Below are 27,522 nucleotides of genomic sequence, written 5' to 3'. Positions count from 1 at the left end.
GAGGATTTCATAATGAAATGAGACAAGTACATGAGAAACAAAGGTGGTTGAAAAGGTACTGAAGGCATGGGTAAGGAAAACAGAATGATGATGACTCTCCATAGTATAGAATTGGGGGATAATATTAAATCCATGATGAAATTGGTTAAAACACACTACGAATAGTTTCCATAGCACTGAAATACACTAGAGGAAGTGCAAAACTAATTTACCAAAATTATACCAGAATTGTGCCTTCAGGGCCTGGACTATTTGGTTCAATAAAAGTTGTATAGGTTGTTATTCTTCATCTGGAATAGAAAGGACTAGAGGGATGACCCAATGGATGAAAAGGATTAGTGGTGAGGTAATTTAAAAAATTATTCTATTCTTGGCAATACCATGAAAACGGGTCTATAAATAATAAAGTGCTACTTTTCAATACAATATGTATTTCAGGAGGTAGTTCCTTACTTAAAGAATTTAGAATGTCAAACTCAAGATCACAGAATAAGCCTGAGGTGGCAAGTAGTAAATACATCTAGGGGGAAGCTGGGAATGGGGAGGGATAAGAAGCACTTAGTTCAATTAGACAAGGAAGAGTCGAAGAGATTTTGGGTGGCATGTAAACATTGATACGGATGTGTTGTCTTGACAGGTCTATTACTTCTGTGTAAGTAAAAATGCAAATATCCGCAAGGACAAAAGGACTGAATGGCTTATTCCTACACTGCATGTTCTCTGTAATGAACAGGAGTGGGTAATTTGGCTTTGACCTTGTTCTGTTATTCAATTAAGTGGGGATAATCTACACCCCATCTTCAATTATCCATTTTTCCGAAGAACCGTTTTATTGAAAATTAATAAATTCAAAAACTACAATGGCTAGACATCAAGCTCTAATTACTATGCATGAAGTAGAATGTGAAAGAAGTAAATTTATGCAAACAAAATTCTGTAAAGTCTTATATTTTTAGCTCAACAGGCCATTCTTTCAAAAGTCTGAAATGACAGATATTTTAATATAAATCATTTAGTTATTTGCTGGATGTTCATTCTGCATGTTCATTCCTGTGCATTTGGGTAAGGACGTGAGTAGGTTGCAACAATATTTACTTGAGGAACTCAGAGGGTTGAGCAGTATCTTTGGGAGGAAAGGAATTCCCGGTATTTCAGGTCAAAACACTGCATCAAGACTTTTAAAGGGTAGGTTGTTGGCTATGTTAAGCCTTTCTTTGGTGTGATTACCGTAGATGTCGGATTATAAGCCGCTACTTTTTCCCCACATTTTGAACAGCTTTGAACACTGCGGCCTTTACTACGGTGCGGCTAATGCATGATTTTTTTTCATGCCGCCAAAAACATTTTGCCTCGTAACAGTAGACCAATAAAATTGATGAGTAGTTCACAGAGGTCCAATGAAATTGTACGATAAATCAAGCGCACTTTCACAATTAAATTATTGTAAATCAGTCATTTGTACTCACCCTCATCAACATGGAAAACACTCGAAGAAAAGCATTGTGCTGCCTTTATGGCAGTTATTTAGTTTATAATATTTTCGCTTAGTAATTCATTTGTTAGTTAAAGTTAGAAGTGTTTTAACTATATTTGTTTTCTGTACTACATCCCGGGATGCTATGACGTCACACCCGGTTTCGCCGCGTCTTGTGGGAAATACCGGTTTGCGATAAACGGGAAGGCGGGGGGCGAGCGGCGGAGCGGCGGAGCCAAAACGCTGCTTTTAAGTTAAAGGCGATCAATAACTTTTCCTGGTAGGCTGCAGTATATATATTTTTTACCAGTCGTTAGGAGATATTGGAATGTTGTTCAGTAAAAAAGTATATGCAACGTATATTTAAAAGTAGCCGCGTTACAGGCACGGTTCGAAAAAAAGCATTTGCAATATGTATTTGTTTATGTTACCATATGGATTTAATTAAAAGTTAAAAAATCCTCACGTGTAATATCTTTCTGTATAAATATCTCATATTACAACATGGGACACCTGCGGCCGAAAATCCGGTGCGGCCGAAAATCCGGTGCGGCCTAAAATCCGGTGCGGCTTGTACAAGTACAAAATTGATTTTATTTCTAAAATTAGAGCCAGCGGCTTTTAATCAGGTGCGCTCTGTAGTGCGAAATCTACGGTACTTAAAATTATTGTCTGTAGATTTCAAAATCACAGTACAGAATAGTCTGCCTGGAGACACAAAAGACTACGGATGATGGAATCTGGAACGATCTGCTGGAGAAACTTAGCAGGTCAAGCAGCATCTGTGGTAAGGATTTGTCAATGTTTTGGGTTGAAGCACTGCATCAGGACTAAGAGCAGAGAGTGGCGATAGTCAGTATAAAGAGGACAGGAAGAATAGTGAGACAGAGGCCAATAGGCAATTGCTGGACTGATGAGGGATTGAAAGATGATGGGCAGATTAAGATAATTATGGGGAATGACAGGGGGAGAGGAAAGGGTTGAGTTGAGAGAAAGAGCAGGTACATGATAGATGGAGGCAGACGAATAAGAACAGATAGAGGCAGATTGGGGCAGGAAGAGGGTAAGTGGAGACAACTAAGTGGTTGATAAACAAGAACACAAATAAATCTGCCTGAATTGCTAACTCACACAAATTATGAAGATCATATCATGAGCCATTTAGTCACAAGGTAAGTAAATTCAGTTTGTTAATCTGCTTTGGAAAGAAGGTTCTGAAGTGTACGTAACATTCTCAAAAATGGTTTTACAAATGATTCATAACATATTTTAAATAATTTGCGTTGCACTATGAGAAAAAAAAATCCCAGATATGCACTAATGTCAAGGAACCCTTGGCACACGAAAATATCATCTAACAGTTCCAGAAACTTATTCAGCTTAATATATGTAATGTTACAAAGAAACATTCTGAAATCCAGTCATTAACATTTTGATATGGACTGCCACTTCTAAATTGTACACCCTGTTGCTCCAAAGTCCACTGGCTATATTCAATTAAATTTCTGCTAACCATGAATCATTCAATCTCAGCTCTGGTGGTTTAAATAGTATTCTATTTGGACCATAATTTACAATCTCATCTTCAGGTATTTAACACCTACACCCTAAAACTTCTTCAACAACACAAATTGTTCCATATTACTTTTTATTCTTAATTGTTTTAATAAGTTTCACAGAAGTATCACGTACTACATACATGTATATACATGTTTTCATAATTATTAGCTGCAACTTCAAAAATATCCCTAGTGGTTATTTTTAAGTTGAGTCACATTCCCACAATTGAAGTTACAGATTTTACAATAAGATCGAGTGTATGAGAAATAATATTAATGTGCATCTTTAGATGTTCTGCACACAATTTCTGCAATTAAGGATAAATGGATAATGTCCTACAGTTTGGTAAATGACACACAGAGTGTCTGATAAAATCTGAATGGTTGTGTTAAATTTTAGGTTTAATACAACCATTCTGATGTTATCATATCATTCCCATTACCAGCTCTCTAACTTATAATAAAAATCAAAGTTCCAAGGCAACAAATATGAAAAAAGGGAAAAAATGCAGAAATTAGAAGGTTACAAACAGATGAAAAGTCTAATCAAGGAGATGCACAAAACTGGCTCTTCTTGAACTTCCCTTTAATCTTCCTCTATTGTGAGATTGTTTGCCATTTGCTTTGTGTAAAGAAACTCATAGCTAAAATCTGGAATTTATCACATGGAGAACCACTATCATAATTTCTTACCAATGCACTGCACAGAAATGCAAGACCATGAAACCCTTTTAGTATTATTTCTAAAAATATTACAAATAAGACTGCCATAATAACTAAATCAAATGGTATTTGATATACCATCCATAGGAATATAATATTATATTAGAACTTTACAGTCATATGTTGAGCTTAGTAATTACATGTTCTATTGTCAAAGTAGTCTAAAATAAAACCAATAACCTAAAATTATATCTTACCGCATTCAACCTACAAGCATGATATTCTTCAGCAGTGAAGTACGGTCTTGGAGTAAGCAACTTATCTGTGATATTGGACACATAACAGCCAATTTTGGTCATCTGGGTTGAGGTATTATTTGTTGTTTGTTGATACTGATTTCTTTCAGAAACTGTCTATAGAAAAATTATATATTTGTTATGTTAATTTATCAAATATGGGTTACATTTATTCTAGTACAATTTGCTTCTCATCTAATATATAAAAGAAATGTAGCAATCTTATCATTTATTATCTAATATTTTAATAACTTACTGTACTAATAGCAGCAGTCTGTGACAAAAGGGCCACATTCTGCTAAGTGTGGTAAGCAGGTGGCATTAACATTCACATTGTTACAGAAACCTGCAGGGACTTTACTTGATGGCTATGAATAAAATTCACATTTTTACTGAATATTAATGGGGTATGATTGCTTAAAGGACATATGATAAGGTGTAGGAACTGTATTCTCGACGAAAGGTGTCTAGGTCACTACAAGTACTAGCAACATCCAGTTACGATTTAAGATCCTTCTAACCCCAACTCTCGTGTGTTTTTCTTTAAAGAATCAAGGTAATACAAGAACTTCCTCTCAGTTTAAATGCCTTTATTTTAGCAGTTAGTTATCAGGGATGGTCAATAAATACTGGGCATGTCTGTGACACCAACATGCTGAAAAAGAGTTATAAAAAATAAAGGACACAGTCCTCTTAACATATTATCTGCTAGATTGCTTCAAAGAAACACTGCGTTAATATCCAGGGGATGGAAATTTATTCCTTATAATGTCTGATTTACAGTTTCCGCCACTATTGAGCATGGCTGTGATAAAACTGACAGTGAAAATGCATGCAATTTCTGAAGAAGGATTTGAAAGAAGAAACATATTTAATGTTGTATAATTTGTATAAAATTTATAACAAAATAACACAACAAATTTGCAGTTACAGTTTTATTCAAGTATCCTCCTTTACCTGTGTCTCTCGGCTGAATCTCTCCACACAAATATAATTCCTTTTTGATGGAGTTTGTGTCCCTGCATGGTGGAATTCTGTTCCGGTAAGCTTGTGTCTGTAGCCACCCAAATAAGGCTTATGATATGGAAGCCTCTCGATCTCCACCACCACGGAGCAACTTGTCTCATTATCTACAAGAAATCACTGCTATGATTTTTATTAAAAAAACATTTTCACTTCATCTAATTTTTATTGCAGGTGCAAAATTCTTCAGTAAAAAAACAGAAAATGATGGACATTGTGAATAGGTTAGTCAGCATCTGTGGTAAGAAAAAGATAGCTGATAGCAGTCTGGGATGTGGGACAGCAGTCCAAGGCCATTCTGTTATGTGCTCCACTTCAGAATAACTTTGAAGATGCTCACACCTCCATAAGGAACATGATCATGATGTTATCCTATTTGCATTGGCATGTATTTCCTGACTGCAACACCACCCTCTAACTCCCTATGGTGAGCAAAACGCACTGTAATGTTTATATTTTACCCAAGTTCTCTAAAATAAAACAGATTCAATATTTTTCATTTAATCAGTTACATCAGCTAACTACCAGGTTTGCAATTATTGTGTTCCTCAAAAACTTAGTACCCAAAATACTTGAATAGATTAGGAAACTTAAACTTTGATTTTCTTTCACCATTTTTGGTGATTAGTGATATGGTGCAACTCAAACTACCTGCGTCTCAATATCACCAAGACCAAGGAGATGGTGGTGGACTTTAGGAGATCTAGGCCTCATATGGAGCCAGTGATCATTAATGGAGAATGTGTGGAGCAGGTTAAGACCTACAAGTATCTGGGAGTACAGTTAGACGAGAAGCTAGACTGGACTGCCAACACAGATGCCTTGTGCAGGAAGGCACAGAGTCGACTGTACTTCCTTAGAAGGTTGGCGTCATTCAATGTCTGTAGTGAGATGCTGAAGATGTTCTATAGGTCAGTTGTGGAGAGCGCCCTCTTCTTTGTGGTGGCGTGTTGGGGAGGAAGCATTAAGAAGAGGGACGCCTCACGTCTTAATAAGCTGGTAAGGAAGGCGGGCTCTGTCGTGGGCAAAGTACTGGAGAGTTTAACATCAGTAGCTGAGCGAAGGGCGCTGAGTAGGCTACGGTCAATTATGGAAAACTCTGAACATCCTCTACATAGCACCATCCAGAGACAGAGAAGCAGTTTCAGCGACAGGTTACTATCGATGCAATGCTCCTCAGACAGGATGAAGAGGTCAATACTCCCCAATACCATTAGGCTTTACAATTCAACCGCCAGGACTTAAGAACTTTTTAAAAGCTATTATTAATGCTTTTTGAGATAGTGATTTAGATGCATATCATATTTTTTTTACTGAGTTAAGTATTGTATGTTATTAGTTTTGCTACAACAAGTGTATGGGACATTGGAAAAAAAGTTGAATTTCCCCATGGGGATGAATAAAGTATCTATCTATCTATCTATCTATTTTTCTACTCTAAGAAGGAAAAATCAAACTGTGTTAATGATTTTCCTCTACTGGAAGTTTATAGAGGGAAATGAGTAAGTATGGATCTATGTAGAATCAGAATCAGGTTTAATATTGCAGGCATACATCATGGAATTTGTTGTTATGGAGTAACATGGGTTCAATGTCCATTCAGAAATCTGATTGCAGAGGGGAAGAAACTGCTCCTGAATCATTGAGTGGGTGCCTTCAGGCTCATGTACTTCCTCCCTCATTGCAGTAATGAGAAGAGGGCATGTCATGAGTGTTGGAGGTCCAAAATGATGGATGCCATCTTTTTGAGGTATCCCTTCTTGAAGATGTCCTGGATACTGGGGAGGCTAGTACCCATGATTGAGCTGACTAAGTTCTTAACAATCCTCAGTGCAGCAAGTAAGCATACCACCTCAGCATATCATTGGCTACTCAGAGTTTTAGATGTCACTTGAGACTTGTCATGTTGTACCTTCCAATGACCAACAAGCTGTCCAAAGTCACTATCAAATTCAATATAAGCTGGAAGTAAATTTCCTGGTAGAGAAGCCAGTAAATGTATCAGTCATGAATGTTATACCTGTCCTGACTTTGAAGGCCTAAAGTATTTGAACAGCATCGACATGCCTTTTTCTTGCATCTGCTCTGATAACTACAGAAAGCAATGGGGTTTCTTCATATCTTTAATGGAAATGGAGTCAACAATCATTAGAGTGGTAATTTTCAAATTATTAATAAGGGTACTGTGTGAAAATATAACCATCTATTGTGCTTAAAATGCTGTATGAGTGCATAATTCCTCCTTCTACAGATTGAGACCAACAGAAATCTAGGAATTAATCTTTGGATCCCATCACTAACATTTTTTTAAATGACAGACAGATAAGACTCAAAAATAAAAAGTTTGTTTGTTTTACTTTTGTAACTACATCTAAAATCACAAATTTCCCATTATACAATTAATCAGACTTTAAGGTATATATTCTTATAAAATATCTCCAGGAATGCAGGTATTGCACTACCTTTCTGAACTTTGACCGTTATCACATCAGATGTGGTAGCTTCCTGCTGTGTTCTGATTTGCTTGATTGGACAGTTTTCAGGGTCAGTTGATATCAATTCTAGCTGGATAGCACCATGTGGTCTGACACCTAAATCTACCAGTGTTTCAGAATCCTTTACCGTTCTACCTACAATGCAAAAGGAAATTATTAGACCATCTGTGTTCTGGAAGCCATTGAAGCATGTAATAGGCTGAAGTTCAATAACTTGATTTATCTATTCATGCAAATACAACATACTAAAATACAAAATACCATTCATAATTCAAGAAAAATTGTAAAACATAATGTTATACAATATAGTTTTAACATTTTTGAATAAACAGTGTTTTGGATGCAATTTTGATATGTTATCTCCAAATAATCTAGTGTCAAAATGTCAAAGTTCTCCTCAGCAGTGCTTTCTCTCTGAAGATGCTATCTCCAGTACCCCATGCATGCCTACATCAGTTGAATGTAGAGGGACTCTGCACCTTTTAATCAAGTAGCAAAAATGACAGATCGCAGATGCCATGATAGTAGGATTCCAACCACAAAACATCTTTGATAGAAGGCAAATCAAAGGGTGGACTTCTGCATTCCTTCAAAGCTGTCACAAATATTAATGTATTTTAATCTCTTTAATGCTGAGGTATTGATAATGAAAATTGAAGTAATGATTTTTTAAAATAAAACATAGTTAAGCATAGAACATAGAACATAGATATTTACAGTGCATTACAGGCCCTTCGGCCCATAATGTTGTGCCGACCATGTAACCTGAGAAACTGCCTAGAATTTCCCTACCACATAACCCTCTATTTTTCTAAGCTCCATGTACCTATCTAAGAGTCTCTTAAAAGACCCTATTGTATCCGCCTCTACCACTGTCATTGGCAGTGCATTCCATGCACCCACTATTCTCTGTGTGACAATTTGTACCCACTTCCAAGCACCTTAAGACTATGACTTGTGTTAGCCATTTCAGCCTCGGAAAAAAAGCCTCTGGCTAGCTACACAATCAATGCCTCTCATCATCTTAAATACCTTGATCAGGTCACCTCTCACCCTTGTTTCTCCAAGGAGAAAAGGCCAAGTTCGCTCAACCTATTCTCATAAGGCATGCTCTCCAATCCAGGCAATTTCCTTGTAAATCTTCTTTGCACTCTTTCTATAGTATCCACATCCTTTCTGTAGTGAGGTGACCAAAACTGAACGCAAGTGGGGTCTAACTAAGTCTTGTATAGCTTTAACATTACCTCACAGCTCTTGAACTCAATCCCATAGTTGATGAAGGCCATCACACCATGAAGGCACATCACACCTGCACGGCAGCTTTGAGTGTTCAGTGGACACAGACTCCAAGATCTTGCTGATTTTCCACAGTGCCAAGGGTCTTACCATTAATATTATATTCTGTCTTCAAATTTGACCTACCAAAATGAACCCCATACTTATCTGAGTTGAACATCTTCAAATTCTCAGCCCAGTTCTACATCCTATCAATCTCCCACTGTAACCTCTGACAGCACCCAGTCAATCCACAACACCCCCAACTTTTGTGTCATCAGCAAACTTACAAACCCACTCTTCTACTTCCTCATCCAGGTCATTTATAAAAATCACAAAGAGGAGGGATCCCAGAACAGATCCCTGTGGAACACCACTGGTCACCATCCTCCATGCAGAATACATTTTAAAGCTAGAATTAAAAACATTAAACTAAAGTAAAATTATTTTAATAATGTATCTTACCTTTTGCTTCTGAATCCACAGAGCTAAAATCACAGACCCACTAAATTCAATAGGGTCTTAGATCCTGCAATAGGTCTGTTGGCAGAGGCTTTGAGAGGGGGTTTTCCTATTGCAATGCTAGAGAATCCTAGTAAGACCAGACTTTCCTGGAGTGAAATGTTAAAATGTAGCAACAGATTGACCACTCCCCTTTCCACCCCTAAACCTGAAGGAAAGTATATGCAGAACATGCACATAATTCTGAGACTTACTAGACTTGGAACTGCTGATCCAGCTGCAAGTTTCAGTGAAAAACTAAGCTTTATTAAGTACTGTTTTGTTTTCTGGGTCTCGTGACCAATATTACTATTTCTCTGCTGGGTACAATTGTCACCTAGAGAATGAAAATATTCTCCACCTTGTTCCAGATATTATTGGCTTCTGGAACAATTATTTTTGCATTTAATCAATATTTATCCAGTATCAAGCCATACAAGAATAAACTCAAAGGTTTCAAATCTCTAAACTGCAAATCAAGGGTAGTCACCCCAAATTTGAGCAAATAATTATTTTGAATTCTACTTCATCACAAATCAGGACAGATTATGCATAGAAGCGTTGTTCAGCCAGCAGCCCTCCAACACCTTTGCAACAAAATGCAACTTTGGCTTAGAAAGAGATTTGTCCTGGAATAATGTGCACATGCCACAAGTCCAATACTTTCTGACATACATAGGGTACGGAATCTGTAATTATATTCTGATGCCATTCCAGACAAGGCTTAGTCTTGTTAGAATTTCCCAGAATTATGCTGCGAAATCAGCTCTGAGATCCTTGCTTGTAATTCCATTCTGAGTCTGTCAATTGGTCTGGGACTTCTGCATTAGATGACAATATAGTCGTTGGTGGAGACACGAGAAATTGCAGATGTTAGAATCTGGAGCAAAAAAAAAGCTACCAGAGAATCTCAGTGGATCAAAGGAAGGCCAAGGAATGGTTGACTTTTCAAGTTAAGATCCTTCATCAGGACTCCTGCAGTTTCAATAACTGAGTGTTGGCAGTAGCCAGCAAGATCAGATCCAATGAAATTGCAGTTCGTTATTCCGGTAAGATGGCGGTGCTTTCGATTGTAGTGGCTTCTACAGAGTCAACAAAGGGTCCTTCTTAAATCTATTTTTTATGATCGTAAGATCCTACTAGATATTAAGAACTTAAAGAACTGCAGGTCTACTCCATCAGTGAGTTGCTTGTTGATGGAGAAACATAAGAAGCTGGACTTGATGCAGATCATATGGCTGCTTGCATCAGAGAGGCTTCAGAAGAGTTGGCGCATTAAGGAGGCATGCAGTCCAATAGACAATCACTGCCTTAGTCACTTTTTTTGTGATCATAAGACCCTTTTGGACATTGTTAATGTAGAATGCTGCAAGTCCGATTCACTGATTTATTAGTGTACAGCAGGGGAGCTGCATAGCCTCGGTCATAGCGAGGAGTAGGCCTCAAGCCGCAATATCGCCTGTTAATAACGGCTAGAGGCTTTGAAGCCAGTGCACTTTACTGGGGGCGGTGTGGCATGGCGTCCAAGCTGCTGTTGGTGCTGCCCACCCCCCCCCCACCCCGTATTTGCTTGGCAGAAGCTGTATTGTGGTTGACTGCAGATTTCTACAGCATTCACGAACTCAATGTCTGGACTATTTTTTTGTGTGGCTGTATTTTACTGATATCTTACATGTGCTTAATACCTTGTATGTGGTATGTGTACACTATGTTGTGTGTAACTGTTGGTATTGTGCTTTGCAACTTGGTCCCAGAATAACGCTGTCTCATTTGGTTGTATTCGTGAGTATTCATGTGTGGCTGAATGACAATTAAACCTGAATTGAATTGAGATCCGATCCCTAAAGTGAAATTCCAAGTTTAAATGGAGAGAAATGACCATTAGGAAGTGAGGAAAGCTTCATATAATTTATCTGAAATATGTAACTTTAAAATATTAGTCTTTTTAAGTTTTAATTTTTAACAATTTTAATTGCTAGAATTTGTTTTAATTTTGAATGTCTATGAATCTGTCAAGGACATCCACAAATAATCAAGCTATTTAACAGTGGAGACACAAGAAATTGTTCAGGATTGACAGTAAATAGGAAACTGGTTAGAAAGTCAGTGGGTGAGCAACAGGCATGGTTGGCAAGCTACCACAAGGAAATTCTGGGTCATTATTGGTACTGTCAAACACCTAACATAATTGTGTCACCAAGATCAGAACTGTTAGCTGATGTCCTTTCTTCAAAAGGCATCAATCTGCAAAACAGGGCTTTTAATTTGACAGGTATGATCTTAATTTCTTTTTTCAGGAATGTGCCATCAAGCAATAAGTATTCAAATAGGGGAATGTTGATATTTTGAAACAACATTTTAGCGGGAGTTTAAGTTTTTAAAACATTCAAGTTTTCTTCACCAGTACAACAATAACCCAGCAAAGGCATGAAAATGAAAGGTTTGGCTTCAAGTGAGGTTGTGATGAGAGGACATATTGCAGCAAAGCCAATGGGAAGTCTCAAAAATGGTAGTACCTGCAAAGATTGATAGCAGCTGAATGGAGTAGGATTAAACTAGCTGATGTAAATAAGCATTAAAGCAGACAGGCAAAAGAGGTGATTACTATATAAAAAAAAGATGCTATATATTTTAGAGAACAGCTTTTCACCAATTGTCAAACATATATAATTGTTTTTACATATATTATCACAGGAATATTTTATTGTTTCAGTCTTACCATCACACGTTACTTGCAACACTTGTGTAGGTAATTTCAATTGTCTTCCAAATCGTGATTTTAGCTTCCCTATTGTAAAGCAGATCGGTAATGCCACTGTCATCACATCATCAGAAGGGAGCAAAGCAACTTTAACTGCATTAAAAAGCAATACAATAAATTAGTTTTCACAGTAGTTGAAAGACAGAACAGTATTCAATTAGATATGGTAAGGCAAAAATATTAAATTATCAGCTGGTATATAATGCTAAAATAAACCCCTTCCAAAATCTAGTCAAGTTTAAAAAAAGATTTTATGCCAGAATTAAATTAACCAAAAGAGTGCATTTGTAGAATCCAATATTCTTACAGTATGCTTCCCTACAGTTTTGACTACTACAAAAACACATTACTAGTGTGTAGTATCACTAATATACAAATATCCAGAAGCAACGTGCATATTATAAATAATTACATACAATTGCTTTGCATAATACTGGAAAGTTCTGAAAAAAAGCTTTAATTCTCCTGACAAATTAGTTGGACTACACTCAGTAACAAAGACTCAACTGAAAGTTATTAAGTCTAACATGTTACCTGTGGCTGTACTACTGGCAAAGTCTGGTGATGGGGTCTTTGGTGGAGCAGGATATGACTTTAATGTGGATCTTTTCTTTATGTCTCTATCAGCAACAGTCTCAGGTGTTTGTAAAAGCAAACATTCAGTAGCTAAATGAGGAAAAAAAAAAGTAAATCATTAAGTTTCCATTGGCCTCTTTCTGATTTACAGCGTCTTTTTGAAAGATTCTTCATAACAATTCTAAGATTTGGTTTTACAAGTATAAATAATTATTACTGATAATAATAAGAAATGCCTTATTGTTAATATTTATTCATTGAGACCAGGAACATGAGTGTAATTGGCAAGGCCAGAATCTTTTGCAAATTCTTAGTTGACTCTGAGAAGATACTGGTGAGGCAAGTTCTTGAACCATAGCAGTTTTTCTAATCATGTTGCTGAATAGCGTGTTCCCAAACTGCATCTGGTGACAATGAAGAAATGACAATATACTGTATTGCCTTCAAGATACTGTTATCACACATTTGAAAGGCGCACTTGGAGTGGCCTTGGCAAATAATCACTGGGCATTTTTGTAGATAATACACACTACAACCATTGGATGGTTAAGGGTGGCAATCAAGTCATCATTTTTGCTCAAGAAGGTATCAAGTCCCTTTGACTACCCATTACATTTTAAACATCTTACATAATTATTACCCATGTGCCAAATTAAAGGTGACAAGACAAGAGCAAAAGTATGACATTGTTACTTTAAGGCAGAGTTTCTCAACTGGGGTTCTGCGAGAGGTCACTGGTATTCCACGAGAGATGGTAATAGAAATAAATCATCTGTTTTTTTAACTTCGCATGACACTAGCAATCACAGTGATGGGCAGTGACCAACCAGTCCCGTTAACAATTTCACTAGAGTTCTCTCAGCACGGTATGGCAGTGTGCAGTAGGACCATGTTTATTCTCAGTGTATATTACAAGATAGGGGAGAGCATTGATAATTGGTGAGCACTGCATTGCATGGAGTGTAGGATAGTAGGCTGACGATGAGCATTGTATTGCACGGAAGGAAGTGCGATAGGCTGATGAGGACCGTGGTGCCTTTTCCAAGCACTGAATGGACTTGCCAACCTGGGCTGTGATGTCTGTCCTGAATAACCTCCCCCAACCTCCCCTTACACACTGACGACAGACTTATGGGAGTGAACAAACTCTACCAGTGTAGTAGAAAATTAGAGGGAAATTTTGATTATAAAGAATGATTTTTTACATTCCATGACTCAGCTGTTGGCCTGCCGTTTTGGTGGATTGTGTAGGTTAGATGTGAATTGTATTCTGAAGTGTTTGTATTTTTTGTGGTTTTCTCGGTTAGTTATTTATTATGCCATTTTAAAAAAATTTATTAACCCCTACTTCAGTATACCTAGTCTGTGGTAAATAACTTACAAATACAGCAATGGCTCCAGCAAAACTGAAAAGACACTTAACTGCAAATCACAGCCATATGACAACAGTTGTTGGAATCTCAATAAAGCTTTTAATTAAAAACAGTTTACAACCTTAATTTAAATTAAATCTACTGAGCCTACCTTTAGAAAAATTAAATCCCAATTTGGCTTAAGCTAGTTAGTTAACAGAAATTTATTATGTTTGCCTTATGAGTTTTTAAAATTTATGAAACAGAAAGAAAGAGATTAATTTCAAGAAAGGTAAGCTAAGCTTAACTACCTGTTACTTTTTTCAAGAAAGGTTGGCTTAAAATTCATTCTCTACTCAGAAGAGCATTGACAATTATTTTTAGACTTTTATATCTACAACCTACTGATCATGCTATGTACTGTGAGCTGTAGATATAATAATTTTTACACAGGGGTTCCCTGAGACCCGAACATTATTTCAAGGGTTCATCGAGGGTAGAAAGGTTGAGAAAGACTGCCTTAAGGAATCATTGTTCTGATTAACTTTCGTCGAGACAGGAGTTCCCCACCTGGGGTCCACAGACCCCTCAATTAATGGAAAGGCTCTATAATATAAAAAAATTGGGAACCACTACTTTAAGAGATAAGGTCCAACATGCTTTCGCAGGGAGTGGATGAAGAAAGCTACTGTTTCTCTGTGCACTGCCACTAAGAACCAAATCGCTACTTGTAAATCAATAAAATGGGGTATAGCGGGACAGGTGAAACTAGAGCATAAGGAGATATATTGGGGTGAGAGTTGGATTAATACTGCACTGATTAGACTGACAGCAATGATTAGGACTACTTTGCTTGTTGGTAAATAAGAAAAAATACACACCATGACTGTTATATTTTGTAACTTCAAAACATTAAACCAATTTAAAGGAAGACACAGGAGTCTGAAATATGAGTCTAACTTTGTGCTTACTTTGAGTTAGGTGTGCATGTATCACGTGGTAGCTTGATGGCAAAAGCATTTCATGTTTTTTATACATATAACCCATAATGAATTATTTTAATGAACAAGAAAGCTTAATCTATACACACACACACAAGATTACTCAACTATCGCTGAAATATTAAATAAATATTAAATACACACTTCTCCCTGCTTAGCTATATACTCCAACTCAATACAGAATGCATCTCAACTATGTACACATTGTATTATACTGTGTAATTAAACTTATATACTGACATCTACAGCACAGCATAGTCAATTTTTAAATCATCCCATTCGGGCCTAAAGATTTAATTGCTTTGCAGGATTTCTTACTCTTGTTGGGTAACATTTTTCCAGACAAGGAGAATCACTCTGTTTGGTAGGTGAGACTTCTGGCTGTGAAACAATCTCAGGTTCTGAGGCCTCCTCTATGGTGGTTGCAGGAGTTGACTCAGAGAGTGCAGGAAGTGATTCTGACAGTAGTAGCCACCTTTGTTCTCTAACAATTGGCTCAGCCCTCCTCCGATGATTGATCTGTCATTTCCAGATGGTATCAGGTGTAATCTCCAGTTCTGATCTTAATCTTTCCGAGCACCCACTTTTGATCACCTCTGTAGTCCTTTGCCAGGTCTTGCCCACCTGGACAAGCAGGCGAGTACTGTGAGGGTCATGTTTTTTGACTTCTCCAGTGCGTTCAACACCATCTGCCCTGCTCTGCTGGGTGAGAAGCTGACAGTGATGCAGGTGGATGCTTCCCTGGTGTCATGGATTATTGATTACCTGACTGGCAGACCACAGTACGTGCGCTTGCAACACTGTGTGTCAGACAGAGTGGTCAGCAGCACTGGGGCTCCACAGGGGACTGTCCTGTCTCCCTTTCTCTACACCATCTACACCTCGGACTTCAACTATTGCACAGAGTCTTGCCATCTTCAGAAGTTCTCTGATGACTCTGCCATAGTTGGATGCATCAGCAAGGGAGATGAGTCTGAGTACAGGGCTACGGTGGGAAACTTTGTCACATGTTGTGAGCAGAATCATCTGCAGCTTAATGTGAAAAAGACTAAGTAGCTGGTGGTGGACCTGAGGAGGGCTAAGGCATCAGTGACCCCTGTTTCCATCCAAGGGGTCAGTGTGGACATGGTGGAGGATTACAAATACCTGGGGATATGAATTGACAATAAACTGGACTGGTCAAAGAACACTGAGGCTGTCTACAAGAAGGGTCAGAGCAGTCTCTACTTCCTGAGGAGACTGAGGTCCTTTAACATCTGCCGGACGATGCTGAGGATGTTCTACAAGGCTGTAGTGGCCAGTGCTATCATGTTTGTTGTTGTGTGCTGGGGCAGCAGGCTGAGGGTAGCAGACACCAACGGAATCAAGAAACTCATTTGTAAGGCCAGTGATGTTGTGGGGGCGGAACTGGACTCTCTGACGGTGGTGTCTGAAAAGAGGATGCTGACCAAGTTGCATGCCATTTTGAACAGTGACTCCCATCCACTCCATAATGTACTGGTTAGGCACAGGAGTACATTCAGCCAGAGACTCATTCCACGGAGATGCAACACTGAACGTCATAGTAAGTCATTCCTACCTGTGGCCATCAAACTTTACAATTCCTCCCTAGGAGTGTCAGACACCCTGAGCCAATAGGCTTGCCCTGGACTAATTTCCACTTGGCATAATTTACTTATTATTATTTAATTATTTATGGTTTTATATTGCTATATTTCTACACTATTCTTGGTTGGTGCGACTGTAACGAAACCCAATTTCCCTCGGGATCAATAAAGTATGTCTGTCTGTCTGTTTGTCCAGGAGTGAAACATCAAATCTCCTTGTTTGAGGAGCCTTAAATTTGTCTTAGCTGTTTGTCCTGCACACTCCTTCTGAGACTGGGTTTGAGCAAATCCAAGTGTGACTACAAGGGACAACCTAGGAACAGCATGGCTGATGAATTGTTGGTTGTGGAGTGTGCTGCATTGTGATATGCAGGGAGGAAATTGGTGAGCTTTTGATTCAGTGTCAGTGTAGTGTTCTGCTAACACTGCTTGCAGTGCATTCTATAGACTTCGGATAAACCTTTATGCCAGTCCATTTGTAGCTGGGTGGTAAGGTGCAGATATAGTATGCCTTATTCTATTCATTTTTAAGAATGACTAAAACTGTTCCACCACATACTAAGGTACATTGTCACTGACTAAGTGTCCTGAAACACCATTCCTTGCAAAGAGGCTTCTTAACACATCAAAAGTGTGCAAGGTTGTAGTGGAGGCTATTGGGGACCCTACTGGCCATTTTTTAGCTGCATCCACTACTACCAAGAAATCTGTGGCCATGAATGGTCCAGCAAAATCCACATAAATCCTCTGTCAGTGCATAGCAAGCCAAGCCATTCCCAGGTACAGAGAGGCACTGCTCTTGGCATCTTCTGGACGTGTTGGCATCCCACATAGTGCATGCAAGCTGCACAATCTGCTGATCTATCCCAAACCACCCGACAAAGCGTCAAGCCAACGCTTTCATTTTGATCATGCCTAGATGACTGGCATGTAGCTTCTCCCATACTTTAGCTCTCAGCTTGGATGAGGCAACTCACAATCCCCACATAAAGTAACCTCCATCAAGAGTAAGTTCATCTCTGTCCTGACAAAAAATGGGGGAAGTAGAGTTTCTGCTGCATATTCAAGCCATTTTGGGTGGCCATGTAGATCTGAGACAGTGTGGGGTCCTTCCTGGTTTCCCTTTGCATTATCTCTGCTGTAATACGGAGACTTTCGATTTGAGTTAGTGGGAATATGTCAAAAGGAGCATCTTTTCTTAGTAATTTTTCCAGTACTTCCTTTTCCAAGGGTAAACAGAATAATCCATCAGCATTTCCATGATTAGTCATCCTTTTGAATTAAATCTTGTAATTGTGCCCTCCATGAGACAGAGCCCATCTCTGCTGCTGTTAGTGAAAAATCTTCCTGTGGATTAAAGTGGACACTAGTGGTTGATGATCAATATACAAAGATCTCCCATACAAGTACTGGTCAAAACGTATTACTCTCCAAACCAGACTCAAGGACTCTCTGTCAACTTGTATGTGATTTTTCTCTGCACTTCCATCACTCGTAACATGTGACATGACTGCATCTATACCTTAAGGCAAGTTTTACTGGCCAAATGTGGTTCATAATGTGTGAGTACAGTGTCTGATGTCACCATTTTCTTCACTTTTATGAATACCATTCGCACTACTTTGTCCACTGCCATTTCTTTCCAATCTTCAGTGATGAATTCAAGGAGTGTAGCACAGTAGCCAGGTTTGGCAAGAACATGTTATAGTAGCAGGCAGATCCTAAAAAGGACCACAACTGTGACATGTTCTTTAGCCTTGGGACATCCAGCGCTGCTTGAATTTTCTCAGCACACTTGTGTAATCCTTGTGTGTCAATAGTGTAACCACAGTTAAGTGGTGCTTGGTTTAAAGCATTCATACTTGTCGCATCATGCTCTGACCCCATAATCTTCTAATCTTTTTAACACTGTCGAAGTTTTGGAGAAGTTCCTTGTCATTCTTACTGGTAAAAATGATGTCACACAGGTAACCCTGAGAGCTTGGGCAGCCTTGCAGCACCTGGTCCATAGCTTTCTGTCAGAGTGCAGATGCAAATGCTGCTCCAAAAATAAGCCTATTATTTTTTGCAAAGCCCTTTGTAAGTGCTTATGGTGAGAAACACTTTGGACTCTTCTTCCATCTCCATCTATAGGTAGGCCACAGCCAAGCCCATTTTGCTTAAGTGTTTCCCTCCAGAAATGTTTGCAAAGATATTCTCTATCCTGGCAGAGGGTATTCATCTACTTTCAGTACTGGGTTGGTGGTGACCTCAAAATCGCCACAGATGCTGACAGACTGATTCTTCCAGGCTATTGGGCTACTGGCATTACCTGTGAGCTCCTCTCAACCTTGGAAAGAATTCCTTCAGCCGACATGCGATCTAGCTCTCTAGCCACTTTATCATGGATGGTATGAGGAAATAGATGTGCTTTGCAAAACCTTGGTATTGCATTTTCATTTAACATTATTTTATCCTTGATATGTTTCAGTGTTCCAATGTCATCCTTGAACTCTGCTGTGACATCATCCAGTACCATTCTTAACTTGCTTTCTTACAGGGGATGTGGCATGCAAACAGTGGATGGATCTCCAATCCAGTTGTAGTTGTTTCAGGCAATCTTAACCCCACAATGCTGGTCCTCGTGTTTGTACCACTTACAAGCTCAATGTGGCTTGTTGGTTGTTGTATTTCACTGTTATGGATATCATTTCCATAGGAGTTATCTTTTCTCCAGTATAAATTCTTAGTTGGATATCTGTAGGCTTTATTTCAATATCTTTGAAATGTTGGTCAAACTCTTTTTCTGGAATGACTGAAACAATGCAGCCAGTGTCCATTCTATTTTAATTAATTTGCCATTTACTTCTGCTGCAAGCCATAAAGCTTGTCTGTTGTTAGCTTTCACATTGTAAATCTTAAAACTATCCAGTTCTGTCACTCTTATCATTATCAGATTTTTTCATCTCCAGCATGCAGATGAGTACTCTTTTTGAAACTGCAACTTGACTTTTTATCTTTTTCTCTTCTCACTGCAGACTATATAGTTTTGTCTGCCTGACATGTTCTTTGTATGTTTCTTACTTTGTTGCATTTTCTGCAAGTTTCACCTTTACATCTGCCTTGGTCTGGTGAATGTGAGCCCCTGTCACAATGGTAACACCATTTGTTCGGCCAGGCTGGTTTCTCTTTAGACGTTGCCATTTTGTTCATGCTTAATTTCATTCCTGACTGCAACTCAATTGCATCTCTGCCTGCTGTATCCATTGATACAGGAATTTTAACTGCTCTTTTTAATGTGAGTTGTGCTTCCATTAGGAGCTCTTTTTGAAGGCTTTCTTGTAAAATTCCACAAACTAAACAATCTCTCAGTCCATCATTAAGCTCACCATGAAAGTGACCATGACAATCTCTTCAATTCAGCCACACACGCTGGAAGGGAATGGAAAGCATCTTCCTTTTGATTCCACTTGTGAAACCTGAAGTGTTTTGCATTCAACAATGTCTGAATATTGTTGCTTACTTTCACAATAGTCAGCAAAGCTTACGTCTGCTGGTTTGGTTTGAGCAGTCAAACATTGAAGCTATCTGTATGCTTTTGAACCCAATGCACTCAGCAAAATTGGTACTTGTTTATCATTGGTTATTTCATTTCCTCCAAAATATGGTACAATTAGCTCAGTATACATGTGTCAATTGCAGGTTATGTAGTCAAACGAATTAATCTTTCCAATGTGAGCAGACATTCTTGTTCTTTTTATTTATGATTATTATTACCTGGCACTTACTGTTTACGAACCCTGAATTCTTCCATTTTCTGCCTTTTGTTTTAAAGTCAACTGTCTCTGCACATGCTGTGCTGCACTATTTTTTTACTGACCATTTCTCACTGCACTTTTTTTTAACTCTAACATCTCCCTGCCTTTCAACAGATCGGTAGCCATCTCAGGTTTGTTTTAAAAATACCTCACACCACTATTATGTTTTGTAACTTCAACACATTAAACTAATTCAAAGGAAGACAAGGGAATCCAAAATGTGAGTGTAACTTGGTGTTTATTTCAAGTGAGGCATGCATGTATCAGGTGGTAGCATGATGATACATGCAGTTCACGTATTTATACATATAACCCATAATGAATTATTAAATCAAACAAGAATGTTTAATCAAACAATATATATACAAGATTATTCAAATATTACTGAAATATCAAATACACAAGCATGGACATTTTAATTAGGTTCTTCTTGGACCTAATAAAGCAGCCACTAAAAGTATGTTTGTAGTCATCTGCTGCTGTAGCTCATCCGCTTCAAAATGCGGTAAGTTGTGCATAAAAAGATGCTGTTCTGCACACCACTGTTCCAGTGCATGGTAATTTGAAATACTGTCACCTTCCTGTCAGCTTGAACCAGTATGGTCACTCTCCTCCTCTCCTCTCTCATGAACAAGGTGTTTTCACCCATAGAACTGCCATTCACTGGCTTTTTTATTGACTTTTTGCACCATTTTCTGTAAACTTGAAATACTGTTGTGCGTGAAATTCTCAAGAGATCAACAGTTTCAGAGATACACACACCAGCTGTTCTGGCAGCAACAATCATTCCATGGTCAAAGACACCGAAATCAGGTTTCAACAACTGAAACTCTTGACCGTGTCTGCATGCTTTTATGCATTGAGTTCCTGCCACATGATTGGCAGATTAAATATCCGCATTAGCAAACAGGTGTACCTAACGAAGTGGCCACTGAGTATACATTGCCTCACTAACTCAAACTCAGCTCACTTATTCCTTAAATAGTCATGACCTGAGACTTTAGTGTCAGTCCAAGACATTTGCAATCATCAGAATGCAACTTAGCCTTAGGGACAGATCACCAATTCAATTATGCTTGAAAACTTAATTTTCAATGGGCATTTCAGAAAATTATTTGATTCATGCCCAATGATTTTGCTAATATCAAAAATGCATGTTTATAGATTCTGTAAAGGTGTAATAGTAACAGGGTTGTTGTGGTGGGAGATCTTAATTTCCCAAATATCGATTGGCACCTCCCTAGAGCAAGGGGTTTAGATGGGGTGGAGTATGTTCAAGAAAGTTTCTTGACACATTATGTAGATAAGCCTACAAGAGGAGAGGCTGTACTTGATCTGGTATTGGGAAATGAATCGGGTCAGGTGTCAGATTCAAACTTGTAGTTATCAACTTTACAACACACAAAATGCTGGAGGAACTCAGTAGGTCAGGCAACATCAATGAATGGAAATCAACAGTCGATGTTTTGGGCCAAGGCCCATCATAAGAATCAGCTTTACCTTTTGTTTGGGAAACTGGTGACTCGCTCACTGCTGGTTCAATTTTACCATGCACTTCTTCAATAGCTTGGATCTGTGCTTCTAGCTTTTTCTTCAGTTCCTCACAAGTTAAAGAAGGTTCAATTGCTGGACACATCACAATGTAAAATGAGTGAGAAAATAATAATTTTAATAAAAATTAACAAAGAAAAATAAACCTTATTGTTGCTGGTGTAATTTATTTGTGTAATATGAACAAAAACAGTAAACCAAGATACAATGCTTTTCTGTGCTCATACCAATAAATAAATTCATAATTCATTAAAAACTAAAGTAAAACCTATCAGAGCCCATCAAATCACAATTCAGGTAACATCTTCTCCCATCATCACTATTTGTCTCAAATAAATAAATAAGGGAGCAACAATGACACAAAATTTAAAGCTGTTGCCGCACATGTCTAATGAATAAGATTGACCCTAACCTCTGATGCTGTGGAGTTTTCAGATCCTCCCTATGACCCTTCCAGTTTCCCCTTGGTGTTCCAGATTCCTCCCATGTCTCAAAAACATGCTGGTAAGTTAACTATCAATTGTAAAATGCTTCTGCCAGCTGGTGGTGCAGTGACATCAGTCCCGGACTCTGGAGTGAAGGTTCCCAAGTTCGAATCCAGTCAGGCCGTTTCCGGGAACCTTTTCCAACCATGCCGGGTTGCGTGTCGAGCTTGCAACTCGGTCTCATGAAAAAAAACTGCACTGTGAGAAGGACGTGGGGAACCACTCACAGAATCTTTCCTCCAAGACAACCACTTGAAAAAAACGTGGTCGCCGAAGCTCTGGCAGAGTATGGCACACAAAAAAAAAACTTCTGGTGTATGTGGGTGACAGGAAAATCAGTGGACAGTATGTAAGACAGAACAGGTTGTAGAGAAATGACTGGGGGAGAGCACTGAGAGGCAGCATGGACTCAGTTCAAATGGCTTCCATCTTGCCATTTGGAAATATGCCTAAATCTGTATAAAACTACATAAAGACCAATCCTTGCAGTATTGTACAAGCTTCAATCATACCTGCATTTCTCAAAGTATTTAAAGTGCTCATTTGAATAAATGCCAAGGCTCAGTCTGCTCACTCCCTCTGTACCTTCTTGAGTGCTTCAATTTCCATATATCATCTAAGTATTATCATATTTTGATCAAACTGTGGAGAGCCAACAATAGAAAGCTTTTTCTGGAAATTGTCCCCAGGAAGGTAAAAATTAGATTTCCACCTATGCCACTGAAGAGCTTTAGTGAATTTTCCAGTGAATACTTGCATAGCGGTACAGAGCTTCAGGCAAAACTGACATCTTTAGCCTCCAAGATAAGAACATTTGCTGTTACCATATCAATTCCACCTTTTATTAATAGCGCTATCACACCTCATTTGCCTTTCTGTTTATCGTTCCCAAATGTTAAGTACTTCAGAATATTTATTTCTCAGAATTGGTCACCTTGTGACCACATCTCTGTAATAACTACAAAAAAAAACATTTATTTCTATCAGCCATCAATTCATTGATCTTGCTACCAATAATTTGAGCTACAATTAAACATCTGAAAATATATGAAAAATATACCTTCCGACTGCTCATTTGATTGATCAGGGGCAATCGAAGCAGTAAATTTAGTAGGGTCCAAACTTGCAGCACCTTCCATATCTCTACTGCTGCCATCTGTAACTGTAGGTCCTCCTGCCCTTGCATCATTTGTATTCATTGGTTTGAGAGAAATTCAAAAGAAAAGAGATATAAAAACATTGATAATGTTAAGTTTTTAAAAGGTACAGTGCTATTTGAATGCAGTGGATATTGATAGCAAACAATTCCAGTAAAATGGTGGTGACTTGGACACAAAAGCCACTCTGGGTCCAATCAAAGATGTCTTTGTTCATCTTTTATGTCTTTTTTATGATCGCAAGTCACTGCTGCATGCTAAGAACATCAAATACTGCATGTCTATCCCATCAGAGTTGCAAGATAGCACTGAAGCTGGACTTACTACATACCATTGTGTTGTCACTTGGATTTGTTGTGTACTGTTATTGTGTTGAGGTGGTGTGCGGTGTGAGTGATTGACTTGGATGTTTTTATTGTGATCAGACGACCCTGTTGGACATTGGTAACATAGAATACTATAAGTCCGGTTCAGAGGTTTGGTTGTGAGATTGATGGCAGGGGAGCAGGTTGTAGTGTTATGACCTCAGCCCCCTCCTTTGTGAGAATCGCAAGAGAGAGAGAGAGAGAGAGCCTTACGGTTTGGAAAGTGGGCTGGTCGCTCAACAAGACAAAAGCCTTGGACATAGCCATTGTCTTGGGAGACACCTTTGTGGAATAAGGAACTGGCCTACGTGCAGACCCTCAGGGCAAGGTGAGATGGGTGATGGGGGAAAGATTGCCTCGCCCCCCGACCCTGATGGACATCGACAACCCTGCCAGTCCAGATAAAAGGTGGGCTGCCGAGGCGGGGCCTCAGACGCACCAAGGAGACACCCGAAGAAGACACGATAGTGCTTCCCGTCGGAGCGGGAAGCCATTTTGAAGGAAGCCACGTGCGTTAGATTCCGGATCGGGAGTCTGTGGCTGGAACCAAAGGACAAACCGTTTTAACTAACAACAGGGATTTGCTTCACAAAGACAACGGGCAAGTGTTCCTTCTCTCTCTATCCAACACGTGAAATGTCAGCGGTTCCCGAAACGGGGAAGCCTGCAGACTTTGAGTGACTCTTATACCCAATTGGACTCAGTATCCCCTAGACAACAATAGAGCTTAGTTTTGATTGATTATTACTACACCTGTGCTTTAGATTGAGTTTTGACGATGTATATGATCTGAATGTTTTGTAGTAACCATACGTTTGTGCCCCTTTATAAATAAAAACGTTTGAAAATAGTAGCACCAGGCTTCAGCAGACCTATCTATCTTTGCTGGTAAGTCACCTGGTTACTGGGGAACGCAACAAGTGGGGTGCTCGTCCCGGATTTGAAACCAAAGGGGAGGGTCAGTGAATCGGGCTGTAAGTCCAAACTTAAATCTGGTTACGCAGGTAGCCAGACAGGAAACCAGCAAAGATGGATGTGGGTGAATTTATGAGAAACCCGACTGTAGAGGCGCTAGGCACGGCTACCAAATCAGACTTGGTAAATCTGGCAAAGGGGTTAGACCTCGTAGAGGTGAGGTCATCAATGAAAAAGCAGGAAGTGCGAAGGGTCATAAATCAGTATTACATTGGGAAGGAGGTGTTTGCAGCTGAGGATTTGGAAAATATCCCCGAAAAGAGATTAGCGAGTGGGACAGATCAGGTAGAGTTGGAGAAAGTAAGGTTGGAACATGATCTTAAAGTAAACCAGCTAGAAGCAGCTGAAAAGGCTGAGGAACGGGCTGCAAAGGAAAAGGCTGAGGAAAGGGAGCAGGTGTTCAAACTAAAGGAATTAGAGATGAAACGGGGTCATGAGCTCCAGCTAAAGCAGCTAGAAGCAGGAGCAGAAGAGAAAGAGAAACAAAGGAGCCATGAATTGGAGCTGGACAGGTGAAAGCAAGAGCGAAGAGCTCAAGGGCAAGAGAGAGAGGAGGGGTTTGATGTTAGTCGGGCGTTGAGGTTGGTCCCCCCCTTCGAGGAGACGGATGTTGATAGTTATTTCTTGCTTTTTGAAAAGGTGGCAGTGAATCAGAAGTGGCCCAGAGAGCAGTGGGTGGCGTTATTACAAAGTGTGTTACGAGGGAAAGCACAGCGGGCATATGCCGCGTTGCCCCCAGAAGGGGAAGGGAATTATGACCAAGTAAAGGAGGCCATTCTCCGAGGTTACGAGTTAGTACCTGAGGCGTATAGACAAAGGTTCCGAAATTTAAGGAAAGGGTGGAATCAAACGTATACCGAGCTAGCCCATGAGAAGGGTGTGCTCTTGGACCGTTGGTGCACCGTGGAAAAGGTGGCCGAGAATTATGGGCGTCTCAGGGAGTTATTTTTGATTGAGGAATTTAAAGGTTGTGTTCAGGAAGAGATCCGAATGTATTTAAATGAGAGGACGAATCAGTCCATCTCAGAAATTGCTAGGTTCGCAGATGAATATGCCCTAACCCACAAGACAAAGTTTTCCTCGCCAAAAAGTTACCCGAGAGACTGTCGGAATGGTAGGGAAAGCCCGCCGGGAGCTAGCAGAAAAAGTGAGGATAACAGGCAGGAAACCTGGAGATTTCCTGGTTTAACCTGTTTTAATTGTGGAAAGGTGGGTCATATTGCATCTAAATGCTTTGCTCCGAGAAAGGAGCCAGAGAGAGAGAGAGCAGCGATCCCTATCGGGCGTGCAGTGGTAATCAGAAAATCGGCAAGAGGGTCCCAGGGGAGCAGAGAGCGCGAGGGGTCGGAGATTTATCTGTCACCCGGAACCGTGTCTGTGAGGAAGGGGGACCCGCCTATCCCCGTACAGATTTGGAGAGACACGGGGGCGGAGCTATCATTAATTAGCCGTAACGTATTACCATTCGGACCTCCGACGGGCGAGGTAGCCCTGAGAGGCATAGAAAACTGGACCGAGGTAGTGCCTTTGCATAGGGTCCTTCTAGATTGTGAGTTGGTGTCGGGACCAGTGGAACTGGGGGTCCTGCCGGAGTTGCCGGGGGAAGGCGTGGACGTCCTTCTGGGTAGCGGGTGGGAAGATTGGAGCAGCCATGAAGCTGAAAACCCAGCCCGTGAGAGTTGAGGCCCCGCCCATAGAGTCCCCGAGCTATCCCGCATGTGCGGACACTCGCAGCCTGTCGAGAGCGGCAGCTGAGAAAGCGAGCAGTTTAAAATTGGCCCAGACGTCTTTACCGACCCTGTGCCACGAGGGTTTTGAGCGTGGTAAAACGAGGAATAGTAACGTAAAAGGGGATAAAGGAGAGAAAGGAGAGAAGGTAGATCCTCCTTTAGCGAAGAAAAAGGTCCTAGAGATAGGAAATAAAGATGAGAAACAGATAAAGCTGTTAAAAGGTCCAGGGTTGGACCTGGATGAGTCTAAAGGTGTTCTCGATAATGAAATGAGGGCAGTCCTCGATGAAAAGGATGCCATTACCTTGAAGAAGTCTGCTGGATTGGCAGATGAGGTTGTTCCAGCCCAAGGGGTTGAGTTTACTTCGGAAGTGAGCTGCCCAGAGAGTAACTGGGAGGATCAAGGGAAGTTAGAATTTGAAAAGGGTATGGGTATTGAAAGCCTGGAAGAGGCCAATGCCCCGTTTGAGTGTGTCCAAGATGGGGAGGCCCGTGGTCCTAAACCTAGTCACGGAGCTCAGAAAAAGTCTGAGGTATTTGACTCGGCTGGACGAGACGGCTGTCCTTTTGGATCAGATAGACTTGGTTCGGGAAAGAAGGTGTCTGTGCTGAAGAGGGTGTTCAGAGTTAAGGTGCAGTTTACGAATGGGGAGATAACTGTTGTTGTGGAGGAGAACGGTAAATCTGTAGTTCCCAAATCGAAGGAAAAAAAGTTAAAGTCTAGATTGATGCCTGCGCATCGATTACAGGTTGATTTGGAATGTAAAGGGGCCTCACACGCTATTGTTATTCAAGAAAGCGCTGTGAGGAAGCCAAAATTTAAATGCGGCTGGAGAAAAAGGTTCGAACTAAAACACATCAGCCTGTATGGTCTTGACA

At 39.8% G+C, this 27,522-nt stretch overlaps 2 protein-coding genes across 6 annotated transcripts in view; one reads left to right on the top strand and one right to left on the bottom strand.

Annotated features, from left to right (window-relative positions):
* The window catches only part of LOC140734725 (ankyrin repeat and SOCS box protein 15-like), a 120,479-nt gene that overhangs the window by 26,785 nt on the left and 66,172 nt on the right, over positions 1 to 27,522 (top strand). The gene's annotated exons all lie outside the window — the stretch shown is intronic.
* Positions 1 to 27,522, bottom strand: part of iqub (IQ motif and ubiquitin domain containing) — a 60,250-nt gene that overhangs the window by 14,964 nt on the left and 17,764 nt on the right. For all 4 annotated transcript variants that reach the window (XM_073059103.1, XM_073059106.1, XM_073059104.1 and 1 more), the window contains 7 exons: positions 23,477 to 23,590; positions 21,881 to 22,006; positions 12,582 to 12,713; positions 12,006 to 12,140; positions 7,478 to 7,645; positions 4,950 to 5,122; positions 3,954 to 4,109 (listed from right to left, as the gene is read on the bottom strand). In XM_073059103.1, coding sequence (XP_072915204.1) covers positions 3,954 to 4,109; positions 4,950 to 5,122; positions 7,478 to 7,645; positions 12,006 to 12,140; positions 12,582 to 12,713; positions 21,881 to 22,006; positions 23,477 to 23,590 — 1,004 coding nt within the window. The remainder of the gene's footprint in view (positions 1 to 3,953; positions 4,110 to 4,949; positions 5,123 to 7,477; positions 7,646 to 12,005; positions 12,141 to 12,581; positions 12,714 to 21,880; positions 22,007 to 23,476; positions 23,591 to 27,522) is intronic.

Source organism: Hemitrygon akajei, chromosome 10 (genome assembly GCF_048418815.1).
Source record: "Hemitrygon akajei chromosome 10, sHemAka1.3, whole genome shotgun sequence".
In the NCBI taxonomy this organism is placed as follows: Eukaryota; Metazoa; Chordata; class Chondrichthyes; order Myliobatiformes; family Dasyatidae; genus Hemitrygon; species Hemitrygon akajei.
Note: the sequence above shows the minus strand (reverse complement) of the source record. Positions and strands in the feature narration are given on the sequence as shown.